Source organism: Amblyraja radiata, chromosome 1 (genome assembly GCF_010909765.2).
Source record: "Amblyraja radiata isolate CabotCenter1 chromosome 1, sAmbRad1.1.pri, whole genome shotgun sequence".
Classification (NCBI taxonomy): Eukaryota; Metazoa; Chordata; class Chondrichthyes; order Rajiformes; family Rajidae; genus Amblyraja; species Amblyraja radiata.
Genome location: NC_045956.1, coordinates 33,773,881 through 33,787,990, shown reverse-complemented (window position 1 = coordinate 33,787,990; position 14,110 = coordinate 33,773,881). Strand labels below are relative to the sequence as shown.

General features: G+C 49.1%; 1 protein-coding gene across 1 annotated transcript in view; it reads right to left on the bottom strand.

The window, feature by feature from the left end:
• Positions 1–3,421: 3,421 nt before the first annotated feature.
• LOC116977763 (protein RUFY3-like) overlaps positions 3,422–14,110 on the bottom strand; it is a 94,218-nt gene continuing 83,529 nt past the window's right edge. The window contains exons 11-16 of the mRNA XM_033028545.1: positions 13,478–13,597; positions 10,982–11,102; positions 8,484–8,569; positions 6,686–6,713; positions 5,991–6,074; positions 3,422–3,873 (exon numbers count right to left, since the gene is read on the bottom strand). Of these exons, the coding sequence (XP_032884436.1) occupies positions 3,733–3,873; positions 5,991–6,074; positions 6,686–6,713; positions 8,484–8,569; positions 10,982–11,102; positions 13,478–13,597 (580 nt within the window). The 3' untranslated portion in view covers positions 3,422–3,732. The remainder of the gene's footprint in view (positions 3,874–5,990; positions 6,075–6,685; positions 6,714–8,483; positions 8,570–10,981; positions 11,103–13,477; positions 13,598–14,110) is intronic.

The following is a 14,110-nucleotide window of genomic DNA, read 5'->3' as shown; positions in this document are numbered from 1 at the left end:
GACCGCAAGGTCTAAATGACAATAAAGGCTACTTTGACTTTGTGCTGTAGCAAAGCAAGAATTTCATTGTCCTATCAGGGGCACATGACAATAAACTCACTTGACTTGACTTGAGTGGCATAGCAAACAATACCTGGTTCTTGTCAACTCGTATTCTGGTCTCCAATTGAAGGCTTGGGTTCATACAGAAGTCGTGGATCCAGATGAGTGACGCCAAGTCCCACGGCTTTGATGATGAGCATGAATGGTATAGTGGTATTAAAGGCAGAGAGGGACAAACTTTGAAAGAGCTGTTTGGGAGAAGTTTCTTCTAAAGACTGGTGGGGGTCTGGAACGTGGTGCCAAGGGTGATGGTGGAGGCAGATAAGATAGTGGCATTTAAGGCTCTCGTGGATCGACAAGCCAAGTCAACTTGTAAACAAGGAATGGATGGATGTGGATAACATGCAGGCAGAGGAGATTAGTTTGGATCAATGCTGTGGCTGGTGTGGACATTGTGGTCTGAAAGGCCTGTTCCTGTGCTGCTCTTGCAGCTTCCTATGCAACCCCATCTCCTCAGATGGGTTCAACAACTCTGCAGCCGATATAAAAATCCTACGGCCATCTTATAGCAAAACCAAACGTTAACAAAAAGCACTTACACTGGAATGCTACAGGCTAGTTCCCTGCTTGTCTTTCAAAGATGGCGTCCAAGCCAGGCAACTATGTCCTTGGCCCAGAAGAGGATTTGTAATTGTTTATTACAATCGCTCCATTCTTTTAAATCTCTACACCAACAGCAGCATGTCTCAGTCAAACTATGTTTAGTTTAGTTTAGAGATACAGCACGGAAACAGGCCCTTCGGCCCACCGGGTCAATAGACAATAGGTGCAGGAGTAGGCCATTCGGCCCTTCCAGCCAGCACCGCCATTCTATGTGATCATGGCTGATCATCCCCAATCAGTACCTCATTCCTTGTCCTTCTCCCCATAATCCCGACTCCGCAATCTTTAAGAGCCCTATCTAGCTCTCTCTTGAAAGTATCCAGAGAACCGGCCTCCACCTCCCTCTGGGGCAGAGAATTCCAGACTCACAACTCTCTGTGAGAAAAAGTGTTTCCTCGTCTCCGTTCTTATTCTTAAACTGTGGCCCCTGGTTCTGGACTCCCCCAACATGTTTCCTGCCTCTAGCGTGTCCACGTTGGAGGCAAGAAACATGTTCCCGATGTTGGGGGGAGTCCAGCACCATTGTCTATTGAGGGATTGTCTATTGGGATTGCGGCCCGCAAAGTCGGCCACGGGATCGGATCTGCCATTTCCAGCCGGGCCGGAGTTCCACATTCCCAGCTGCAGGAGGGCAAACTCGACCCGCAGATCGGCACGGGGGTCCCGATGAGGTGGTGATCGGCCACCTCGCCCGGCCTAGGCGCCACATTTCCAGGAGGATTTCCGTGGGGGATTTCAAGTGCGCTCTTGTAATTTGGTCTGGATTAGAGGTGCTGGACTATCAGTTGCTGGAAAATTGGTGATGGAACTGTACTGCCCAGGATCAGTGACTCCACTTGGAGCGCAGGAGGATGAGGGGTGATCTTAAAGAGGTGTATAAAGTCATAGGAGGAATAGATAGGGTAAACAGACAGTCTTTCACCCAGAGTAAGGGAATCAAGAACCAGAATGCACAGGTTCAAGGTGAGAGGACAAAAGGTTAATAGGAACTTGAGGGTCATGCATTAAGTGCTGGATCTATGGAAGGACTTGACAGAGGGTGGCAGGGTGACACAGCAGTAGAGTTGCTGCCTCACAGCGCCAGAGATCCGGATCCAATCCTGCTTGTATGTTCTCTGTGGGTTTTCTCCGGTTTCTTCCCACACTCCAAAAGACGCGCAGGCTTGTTGGGTGATTGGCTTCTGTAACATTGTAAATTGTCCCCAGTGTGCAGGATAATGTTAGTGTACGGGGAGATCGCTGGTCGGCACGGACTCGCCGTAAGGCCTGTTTCCACGCTGTGTCCCCAAAGTCACATCTAAAGGAGGTAGTTGAGGCAGGTTCTATCACAACGTATAAAAGGCATTTGGAGAGGTACATGGATAGCAAAGGGTTATGGGGATGTGGGCCAAACAGGACTAGTGTAGACGGGGCATGTTGGTCGGCATGGATGAGTCGGACAGAAACCACGACTCTCGGCACTTCATTGCACAAAGCGAAGGTTTATTCATTCAACAAACAGCAATCATCAGGACATCCAGTTGAACCCAGGCAGTGGGAGGACAAGCAACATGTAATACTCCTCCACACAACAATATTCTAGTTCACATCCCCAAATGCAGTGCAAATTTCCTCATAACTGTTGTCCAGTTTTATAGCGAGGACTTGAGTTAACAGACACCAATATTGATGTACACTCAACAGTAACAATATCAAGGTACATTTGGTCATTAATCAATGATTTGCACACATTTAATTATTAAAGTCCCATAAAAGAGAGAAACTTGTTAAGAAAATACCTGTCCCTGCTTTAATTTAAACTACTTTGTAGTATGAGGTAACATGGTGATGCCAGTTGTGAATGCAGCTGTGAACATCACTGTGACAATTTGAGGGGTCCTGTCTGATCAGTACTCTTGCTGAAAAACATTCGATGCTGAAAGTCTGAAGCCAAGAGTGTCAAAATCCTCTTGTTAGGCAGCATGCGTTGAGATCATTGCCTCACCACCAATGCTGCCAATTCCCTTTTCAAAAGCACGCTGGTTTACAAAGTTTGCACAGAAGAACGTATTCACTGGCACAAGAGCAAGGTAATTGAACGAACGGCGTGTGATCCAGTGTCTTGGGGCTCAGTCTAGCCTGCAGTGCGGTTGTTCAAACTCTCTGCACAATGGGACAATCACAATTGGTCAAAGAACCAGGAACCAAAATAAGGCCGCTGCAAGATGACTGCTTTCCATAGCCCTCTGAGAGGGATGGGTGTGGGCGGGCTGGAAAACCAATTGTATCTGCTCTGATGTAGAAACAAAGAATGACAAATGCTCGTTTATACCAGATATAGACACAAATTGCTGGAGTAACTCAGCAGGTCAGGCAGCATCTCTGGAGAATATGGACACAGAGTGCTGGAGTAACTCAGCGGGCCAGGCAGTATCTTTAGAGAACATGGACACAGAGTGCTGGAGTAACTCAGCGGGACAGGCAGCACCTCTGGAGAACAAGGATGGGTGACGTTTCGGGTCGAGACCCTTCTTCAGACCCGACCAAAAACGTCACCGATCTACATTCTCCAGAGAAGCTGCCTGACCCGCTGAGTTACTCCAGCACTTTGTGTCCATGTTTTCCAGAGATGTGTCTATATCTGGTATAAACTAGCATTTGCCATTCTTTGTTTCTACATCAGAGCCATACCCCCATTGGGAAATCCCGTCTCATCTGGCAAGGATTAGACTGGTTGCCAGAGTACAAAGACAGGGGTATCGGACTTTGACTACACAAAGGTAATCTGGACTCCAGCCCCCAGTCCCAGACGTGATGAGGAACAAGCAACAATTCCACGGACGTATCTGGACTGGACGATTAACGTCCCAAAGAACAAATGTCCAAGTGGACGGTGGTCCCGAAGGGTTACAAAGACGACAAAGGAGGGCACGGATCTCCCTGCGATGTGTCAGGAGGTTGTGGGAAGAGGAGGGTTGGAGCAGCAGGCACTCCCTGATGCTGCAGAGGTGTCGGCGGTTGTCAGCGTGTACCCTCAGCTGGGCACCCTCAGGGCGGTGGCGCATACTGTTCCAGCAGTGCCACGTGGCAGGTGTTACACACACACACCGGCTGCAGGGAGGAGGGCAGGGGCAGCGTGTTGGCTGCACAACCAGCGCAGAAGATGCCCCCACAGTTGCTGCACTGCTTCTGCAAGAGAAAGGACACCACAGTGTCACACAACACCGACCAACTACACAACGACCAACATGCCTGCCGCAGCCACACTCGTCCCACCTGCCCAACTTTCACCCATATCCCCCCAGACCTGTCCTATCCCTGTACCTGCCCAAGTTTCTCTTAAATGTTGTTATAGTCCCTGCCTCAACTACCTCCTCCGCCCGCTCGTTCCATACACCCACCACCCTCTGTGCGGAAAAGTACCTATTAACTAGTCAGTCACACAGCACGGAAACAGGCCCTTCGGCCCAACTTGCCCATGCCTACTAACATGTCCCATCCACACTAGTCCCACCTGTCCATGTTTGGCCCATATCCCTCTACACCTTCTCTATCCATGTACCTGTCCAAGTGTCTTTTAAGCATTGCATACCTCCTCCGGCAGCTCGTTCCATACACCCTCTGTGTGAATAAATTGCCCCTCAGGTTTAAGGTGGGAGAGGAAAGATTTAATAGGAATCTATGTCATGTCTTATGGTTCTTGATTCCCCAGGTAAAAGACTGTGCATTCACCCTCATGATTTTATACACCTCTATAAGATCACCCCTCAGCCTCCAGCGCTCCAAGGAATAGAGTCTTAGTCTGCCAAACCACTCTCACAAGTCCAGGCAACCTCCTTGTAAATCTTCTCTGCACTTTTTCCAGAATGACATCCTCCCTACAGTAGGGAGACCAGAACTAAACACGAGACTCCAAATGCAGCCTCATCAATGTCTTGCACAACCGTAACATAACACCCAACTTCTACCCTCAATGGTAGACACAAAATGCTGGGGAAACTCAGTGGTTCTCGACCCAAAACGTCACCAATTCCTTCTCTCCATAGATGCTGCCTCACCCGCTGAGTTTCCCCAGCATTTTGTGTCTACCTTCAATTTTACCAGCATCTGCAGTTCCTTCTATCCTCAATGCTCTGAGGGATGGAGGCCAACGTAACAAAAGCCTTCGTGACCACCCTATCTACCTGTGACGCCACTTCCAGGAAACTCTGTCGCCGAAAGGGTTTACATCCAGGAAAAAACTATGGGGACTGCTCGGGAGTGGAGTTTGGTGATAACTGTTGCTCGGCGCCACTATAGCCAAACACACACGAGGTGTGATGGCAGACGGATGTTAGACAGTACACTAACTTCTCAACAATCATCAGGCTTAGTATAAACACTACACAAAACAAACAAAACTACCAATTATTAAGTGCAGTACGGTAGAGTTGCTGCCTCACAGCGCCAGAGACTTGCGTTCCATCCTGTCTGTACAGTTTGCACGTTCTCCCTGTGACCCCGTGGGTTTTCTCCGGGTGCTCCGGTTTCCCCTCTCTTCCGAGAGACGTGCAGGTTTGTAGGTTAATTGGCTTCTGTAAATTGTCCCTAGTATGTAGGATATTGTTAGGGTACGGGGTGATCGATGGTCGGTGTGAACTCGATGGGCCGAAGGGCCTGTTTCCACACTGTATCTTTAAAGTCTAAAACTATCGGGTTGCACTAGGAAATTCAAGTATTTTTACTCTTGTATTCGGGTTATTAATGGATTACATTTTTAGTTTAAGTCTACAGTTTAGTTACAGTTACAGTTTAGTTTAGTCGGAAATTTTGTAAATTATAAGGCAACGTTGTGGGGTGGGTCAGTGGTAGAGTTGCTGCCTTACAATAGCTTAAGTCTTGTGTTCCATCCTGAGTACGGGTGCTGCCTGTGTGGAGCTTGCACGTTCTCCCTGTGACCGTGTGGGTTTTCTCCGGGTGCTCCAGTTTCCTCCCACACTCAGAAGACCTGCATGTTTGTGGGTTAATTGGCTTCTGTAAATTATCCCTAGTGTGTAGGGATAACAATTTACAATTAAACCAAGCCAATTAACCTACAAACCTGTATGTCTTTGCAGTGTGGGTGGAAACTGGAGCACCCGGAGAAAACCCACACGGTCACAGGGAGAACATGCAAACTCCATACAAGCAGCACCCGTAGTCAGGATGGAACCCGGGTCTCTGGTGCTGTGAGGCAGCAGCTCTACCGCTGCACCACTGTAACCACCCTGGTAAACTGCTAAAAGTAAGCTCCCGGCAGGGTTGTGGGTGGTAAATCACTGCGGTACCTTGGGTTTGGTTAACGAGGCTGCCTCTTGACAGAGTTTGCAAATGACATTCTCCTCCCTCGTCTGCACGAAGTCATCAGGTACCTGTGAGAAGCAGTGTGCGTGTTAGACACTCCAGCTAATGATCAGAGTGTGTTAGACACTCCAGCTAATGACCAGAGCCAGACAGCACAGAAACGCCCCCTTCAGCCCAACTCCCTGTCGACCAACTCAGGCCGTGCTGCAGTCACACGGCGTGGAAACAGGCCCTTCGGCCCAACTCACACATGCCAACCCAAATGCCCCATCTACGCCAGTCCCACCTGCCCGCATTTGGCCCAAATCCCTCTGTATCATTCCTATCCAGGTACCTGTTACAAATATCTTTTAAATGTGTTGGAGGAACTCAGCGGGACAGGCAACCTGTGCAGGGAGGGACAGGCGATGTTTCAGATCGGAGCCGGTCTGAAGAAGGGTCCCGAGACCTCAACTACTCCCACCTGCCTGCGTTTGGCCCATGTCCCTCTAAAGCCCTATCCATGTACCTGTCTTTTAAATGATGTGATAGTCCCTGGCTCCACCAGCAGCTTGTTCCATACACCTATGTGAAAAGGTTGCTGCTCAGGTTTCTATTAAATCTCTCTCCTCTCACTTTAACCCCATGTCCTCCTACCCTGTGTGTGTGTGATATTGAAAATATAAAATAAACTACTTACAGTCTCTGCCTCTGTTCCTGAATTTGACCTGAGAATATGCAAAAAAAAACAACTTTATACAACAGAATTTGGGAGGTCATGTTACAGTTTTATAAGAAAGAACTGCAGATGCTGATTTAAACTGAAGGTAGACACAAAATGCTGGAGTAACTCAGCGGGTGAGGCAGCATCTCTGGAGAGAAGGAATAGGGGACGTTTCGGCTCGAGACCATTCTGCACTGAAGAAGCGTCGCCCATTCCTTCTCTCCAGAGATGCTGCCTTACCCGCTGAGTTACTCCAGCATTTTGTGTCTACCTTACAGTTGTATAATACATTGGTGAGGTCACATGTAGAGGTTTTGTGTTTAGTTTTGGTAACCATGTTATAGGAAAGATGTTGTCAAGCTGGAAGGGGTACAGAGAGGATTTACAAGGATGTTGCCGGGACTCGAGGGTCTGACCTAACTTTTAAAAGGTAACTCTTTATTTTACACAAAGGGTGGTGGGTGTATAGAACGAGCTGCCGGAGGAGGTAGTTGAGGCTGGAACTATTGCAATGTTTAAGAACCATTTAAACAGGTACCTGGATAGGACAGGTTTGGAGGGATATGGGCCAAAGGCAGGCAGGTGGGACTAGAGTAGATGGGACATGTTGTGCCGAAGGGTCTGTTTCCATGCTGTATCAACTAATGAAATAGCTTGTGGGGGGGGGGGGGGGGGGGGGGAAATGATAAGGGTGACAAGAGGGCAAGGAAGAGGCAGTGGTGCAGCGGGTAGTGCAGCTGCCTTATAGCGCCAGAGGCCAGACTTCAATCCTGACCTCGGGTGCCGTCTGTGTGAAAAAGTGTCGCCTCAGGTTCCTATCTTCCAGATCTTTCCCCTCTCACTTTAAACCTATGTTTCTTGATTCCCCAACTCTGGGTAAAAGACTGGGCATTCACCTTATCCACCTCCACAAGTTCACCCCTCATCCTCCTGCGCTCCAAGGAATAGAATCCCAGCCTGCTCAACCTGTCCCTATAGCTCAGGCACTCGAGTCCTGGCAACATTCTTGCAAATCTTCTCCACACCCTTTCCAGTTTGGCAACATCTTTCTTATAACATTTATTTCAAGAGGGCTTGAATATAAAAACAGGGAAGTAATGTTGAGGCTCTAAAAGGCGCTGGTGAGGCTGCATTTGGAATATTGTGAGCAATTTTGGGCACCATATCTGAGGAAGGATATGCTGGCTATGTAGAGGGTCCAGAGGAGGGTTACAAGAATGATCCCAGGAATGAGTAGGTTAACATATGATGAGCGTTTGTCGGCACTGGGCCTGTACTTGCTGGAGTTAAGAAGAATGAGGGGGGGGGGGACCTCATTGAAACATACAGAAAAGTGAAAGGATTGGATATAGTGGATGTTGAGAGGTTGTTTCCACTAGTGGGAGAGCCTAGGACTAGAGGGCACAGCCTCAGAATTAATGGACGTTCTTTGAGGAAGGAGATGAGGAGAAATTTCTTTAGTCAGAGGGTGGTGAATCTGTGGAATTCTTTGCCACAGAAGGCAGCGGAGACCAAGTCAGAAGATATTTTTAAGGCAGAGATAGATAGATTCTTGATTAGTTCGGGTGTCAGGGGTTATGGGAAGAAGACAGGAGAATGGAGTTAGGAGGGTGAGATAGATCGGCCATGATTGAATGGCGGAGTAAACTTGATGGGCCGAATGGCCTAATTCTACTCCTATCACCTATGACCTTATGCGCAGGGTGACCAAAACTGCAGAGTGGGTTTGTGTTTTGCTCATCAATCTGAGAGTTCAGGATGAACACTGAATTACCTGCGCATTGTGTGGGAGCCATTGGGAACTCGGCCCTCCTTGGCCTGGCATAGCCGGTGATTCTCTTTCCGAAGCTCCTCCAGTTCCTGTAACGTTACCACAAAGATTCTGTTCAGCAACTTGAACGCCCAGGAGCGAAGAAGACTGCAAAAAGTGGTGAACACTGCCCAGTCCATCACGTGTACTGACCTCCCACCATCAAAGGTCCATCACCGACTCTGACCTCCCCACCATCGAAAGGATCTACAGGAGTCACTGCCTCAAAAAGGCAGCCACGTCATCAGTGACCCACACCATCCTGGCCACACACTCATTTCACCCCTGCCATCGGGAAGAGGTACAGGAGCCTGAAAACTGTAACGTCCAGGTTCAGGAACAGCTTCTTCCCTACAGCCATCAGGCTATTAAACACGACAACAAATAAACTCTGAACTACAATAGACTATTCTTACACGAGTATTGTTTGTTTATTTTTTGTGTGTGTGTGTGTGTGTATATATATATATATATATTTTTAAATATATCTATATATATATATAATCTGAACGTTGTTTCTCGTTTATTATATTGTTTACAGTGTGCTATGTTGACATATTCTGTTGTGCTGCTACAAGTAAGAATTTTATTGTCTGTCTCTGACATAATGACAATAAAACACTCTTGACTCTTGAAGATTCCCCACACCCAGGGCTCGAAATTAACGGTTGCCCGGGTGCCAATGGCCACCAAAATCCCGCTGGGCAACCTAAAAGCCATGTCATTTTGCCCGGCACAGCCCCCCTCTCTGTCTCTCTCTCTGTCATTCTCCGTCTCCGCCCGCCATCCATGTCAGAGCCGCCGAGTTTCCCCTCTCCGGCCGCTCCTCATCCGCCAGCACGGCCGGCCGCCTTGCACATGCGCCCTGCCCCGGCCTGCACATCCTCCGCCTGCACATGCGCACAACCACGGCCAGCACATCATCCAGAGCCCCGACCACAGGGGGGGGAAATTACACCCGCCAATCGGCTGCGGAAGTCCCGTTGAGGTCGAGACCCGGTCTAGGCGCCACATTTTTGGGGGGGACTTCCGGGTGGGATGTTAAGGGCACTCTCATAATTTTGTCCGGATTAAAGAAGGTGGTGGTCAGCGACTGCCAAGTTTAACTCATGTGGATCATGCATTGTAAGGTTTATATGTTGAATCAATTGCATTGTTCATTGTATGAGATCAGCAATACGGATCCTGCATTCAGATAGAGCTGGCTCTGTTTGACATTCATTTATATCCATGATCAGCAGCTTTATATACTTTATAAATGAACACATGCTCAAGATTATCCATTAGTGTCTTGGTTCTAACGTTCAAGCAATTTGTTGCAGCAGCCCATTTATTCAAATTGTCTAGTGTATGAAACTGCTTTACTAAAATCAGTGGTGAAAATACTGCCATGGTGGGCTTTTGCAGTGTGATCTTTTTAATTTGTGGCCATATCGTGGGTTTAATATTGGTCAGGATTAAGTAACTAGTTTTGTCTTTGGCTAAATTCAAGCTTTATAAAGCACTGGCTATTAACCTGTAGGCAGGAACTGCAGAGGCTGGTTTAAACCGAAGATAGACACAAGAAGCTGGAGTAACTCAGCGGGACAGGCAGCATCTCGGTAGAAGGAAAGCGTGACCAGCCTGAAGAAGGGTCTCGACCCGAAACGTCACCCGTTCCTTCTCTCCCGAGATGCTGCCTGTCCCGCTGAGTTACTCCAGCTTTCTGTGTCTAGCTTCTGGATATTAACCTGTTATTCTGGTATTATCCCACCATTCTGTGATGGGAATAAATCTTTAGCTTGGAGCTCAGCTCTCTACCGTTCTTGAATCGGGGTAGATTTTAATTGCTGGGTGAAACCGCATTTTGGACTCTGTAGTCCAGTATCAGCTGTCGTGGAATTTAAAAGTTAAATATTTAAACCGAGAAAATAATGGAAGAATAAGGATTTAGTGCATGGCAACAGTGGATTTTAATTACCACAGAAAACTACTTCTTGCACTTTTCTCAGTAGAGGTTATTTACTTATCCAATCCTTGACTTCTATCCTTGTCTACAGGTCTCGACCCGAAGCATCACATATTCCTTCGCTCCATGGATGCTGCCTCACCCGCTGAGTCTCTCCAGCATTTTTGTCTACCACAACAGATAATCCTCTGACATTTTTGCCACCTCCAATGGGATCCCACCACTGGCCACATATTCCCAGCCTGCTCAACCTCTCCCTATAGCTCACACCCTCTAGTCCTGGCATCTTCACTACACCCTTTCCAGCTTGACATCTTTCCTATGACATGGTGTCTAGAACTGAACACAATACTCTAAATGCGGCCTCACCAATGTCTTATACAACTGCAACACGACCTCCCAAGTTAAATTGTTATTTACGAGTAGACAACCTGTTGCCTCTCACTGCCCCAGCCCCAGGGTTAGCTGAGTTACAGTCGAGTAAACCTGGAGGTGATCCAGTTTGCTGACTCACCCTCCGGATGTCCGTCGTCTCCGGTAGTCCGCTCCCCGCTCGCGTCTCTGATCCGCTTTCCCCAGGGCAGCCGAGCTGCCCACCTGCTCTCTGCCGCTTTAAACATGCATGCAACTCGGCACTGGGGAGAGAACGAGAGGGGGTCAGACCCAGCCCTGCCCACACACATGCACGCACGCACTACCCATCCGTACGCAGCACACGTGCACAAGATCATGAGAGGAACCGATCACGGAGACCAAGAGTAGGGGAATCGAGGACCAGAGGACATGGGTTCAAGGCGAAGGGGAAACGATTTAATAGGATTCTGAGGGGTAACATTTTCACACAAAGGGTGGATGCCAGAGGAGGTAGTTGAGGCAGGGATTATCCCAACATTTAAGAAACAGTTAGACAGGTATATGGATAGGACAGGTTTGGAGAGATATGGACCAAACGCAGGCAGGTGGGACTAGTGTAGCTGGGACATGTTGGCCGGTGTGGGCAAGTTGGGCTGAAGGGCCTGTTTCCACACTGTATGACTCTAAACTCACAAACATGATGCTTTGCCAGCTGTCTCAGGGAGGTCAGTCACACAGCACGGGATCAGGCCCTTCAGCCCAACATGTCCATACTAATCAACATGCCCCATCTACACTAGTCCCACCTGCCCATGTTTGGTCCATATCCCTCTAAACATGTCCTATCCACATACCTGTCCAAATGTATTTTAAATGTTGTTATAGTCCCAGTCTCAACTACCTCCTCTGGCAGCTCGTTCCATACACCCACCATGTAAAAGTTGCCCCTCGGTATCCTATTAAATCTTCCTCCTCTCACCTTAAACCTATGTCCTCTGTTTCTTGATTACCCTACTCTGGACAAAAGACTCTGTGCATCTACCCGATCTATTCCCGTCATGAATTTACACACCTCTATAACATCACCCCTCAGCCTCCTGTGCTTCAAGGGATAGAGACCCAGCCTGAAAGAGGATCTAGTATCATCTAATAGAGGCACAGAACAGAGACCAGTAAGCACAGGGAGAGGTCCTTTGGCCCACATGTGCAAGGTGGGTTGATGGGACTGTTTCTGTGCTGCATCTCTATGACTCTGACCTGACGCTAGCTGTCTCCCACCACTGCCTCTTCAGGAGTTCCACCTCTCCTTCCAGACCTGACGCTAACTGTTTCTCAGCAGATGCCAAATACAGAAACAAGGAACTGCAGATGCTGGTTTATACCAATGATAGACACAGAGTGCTGGAGTAACTCAGCGGGTCAGGCAGTATCTGTGGAGAACATGGACACAGAGTGCTGGAGTAACTCAGCGGGTCAGGCAGTATCTGTGGAGAACATGGACACAGAGTGCTGGAGTAACTCAGTGAACTGTCCCAACACAGCCTCCCCCCGCCCTCCCCATCCCCCCACATTACTGCAAACTCCTACCCCACAACAAACCCCAGACCCTGAACACCTGTTTCATAGAACCTATTGCACTGAGGGCAGCACGGTGGCGCAGCGGTGGAGTTGCTGCATCACAGCGCCAGAGACCCGGGTTCCATCCTGACAACGCTGTCTGTACAGAGTTTGTACGTTCTCCCCATGACTTGCACATGTTTTCTCCAGATGGTCCAGTTTCCTCCCACAACCCCAAAGACGTGCGGGTTTGTAGGTTAATTGGCTTCTGTAAATTGTCCCTAGTGCTTGTAGGATGGTGCCAGTGTACGGAAGGTCGGCGCGGACTCGGTGGGCTTAAGAGCTTGTTTCAACGCTGTTTCTCGAAAGTCTAAAGCACCCATTTTTTCCCTCCCCCTATGCCTACCATTTGCCTAACATAACCCCCTCACCCGAATCCACCTATTACCCATCAGATTTTGCCCTGCCCCTCCTATCTTCCAGATTTCTTGCCCCCTTCTCGTTCATATAATCAGTGAAGGGTCCCGAGCCAAGACGACACCTATCCATTTTCTCCAGAGATTGACAAAAGAAGCTGGAGTAGTTCAGCACGTCAGGCAGTTTCTCTGGAAAAATATAATAGGTGTCAAGACCCTTCTTCAGACTGCTGTCCAGTTCTCCAGAGATGCTGCCTGACCTGCTGAGTTACTCCGGTACTTTGTGTCCCTTTCCTTGTAAACTGGCATCTGCAGTTCATGTCATAGGAGCAGAATTAGGCCATTCAGCCCATCGAGTCGACTCTTCCATCCAATCATGTTTCTAATGGAAGGACGTTGAGAAACCCTGTCGCAGAGAGGAGGGAGCTGTTCCCGGGGTCTGAGCCTGCTCTCCCCTCCTCCAGGACTGAACACCAACCCTCACCTACCTGCCCCCCCACCCCCCTCAACCACCTGCCCCCCCCCCACACACACCTGCCCCCCTCACCCACATGACCCCCCACCCCCTCACCCTCCTGCCCCCCCCCACACACACCTGCCCCCTCACCCACCTGCCCCCCCACCCCCTCACCCACCTGCCCCCCCACCCCCCTGCCTCCCCAAACCCGCTCCCCGTCACCTACCGCTGCCTCTTCAGGAGTTCCATCTCTCCTTCCAGGCCGACGATCTTCTCCCCAAAGTCCTGCTTAAAGAGCCTGTTGTCCATCTCGGCCGAGCGACGGCCCTCCTGCTCCCGCCACAGTCTGGAGGGTGGGGGGGCAGATGGGGGGGGTGAAACCGGCACACACGGGGTCACAGGGTCATGGGGGGACCGGCAAACACAGGGTCATGTGGTCAAGGGGGAACCAGCACACACAAGGTCACGGGGTCATGGGGGGACTGGCACACACAGGGTCATGGGGAAACCGGCACAGAAACTGGAACAGCAATGGCAGGAATTTCTGGGAATAATCTGGAAGATGCAGGATCTTTCCATTCCATAGAGGAAGAAAGATTCTAGGGGGAGAAAGAGTCGACCGGGGCTGACAAGGGAAGTCAAGTACGGTATAAAACGAAAAGAAAAGGCGTATAACATTGCAAAGATGAGCGGGAGGCCAGAGGATTGGGAAGATTTTAAAGAACAACAGAAGGTAACTAAAAAGGCAATACGGGGAGAAAAGATGAAATATGAAGGTAAGCTAGCCAATAATATAAAAGAGGAAAGCAAGAGTTCCTGCAGTTATATAAAGAGCAAGTAAGAGGCAAGAGTGGACGTT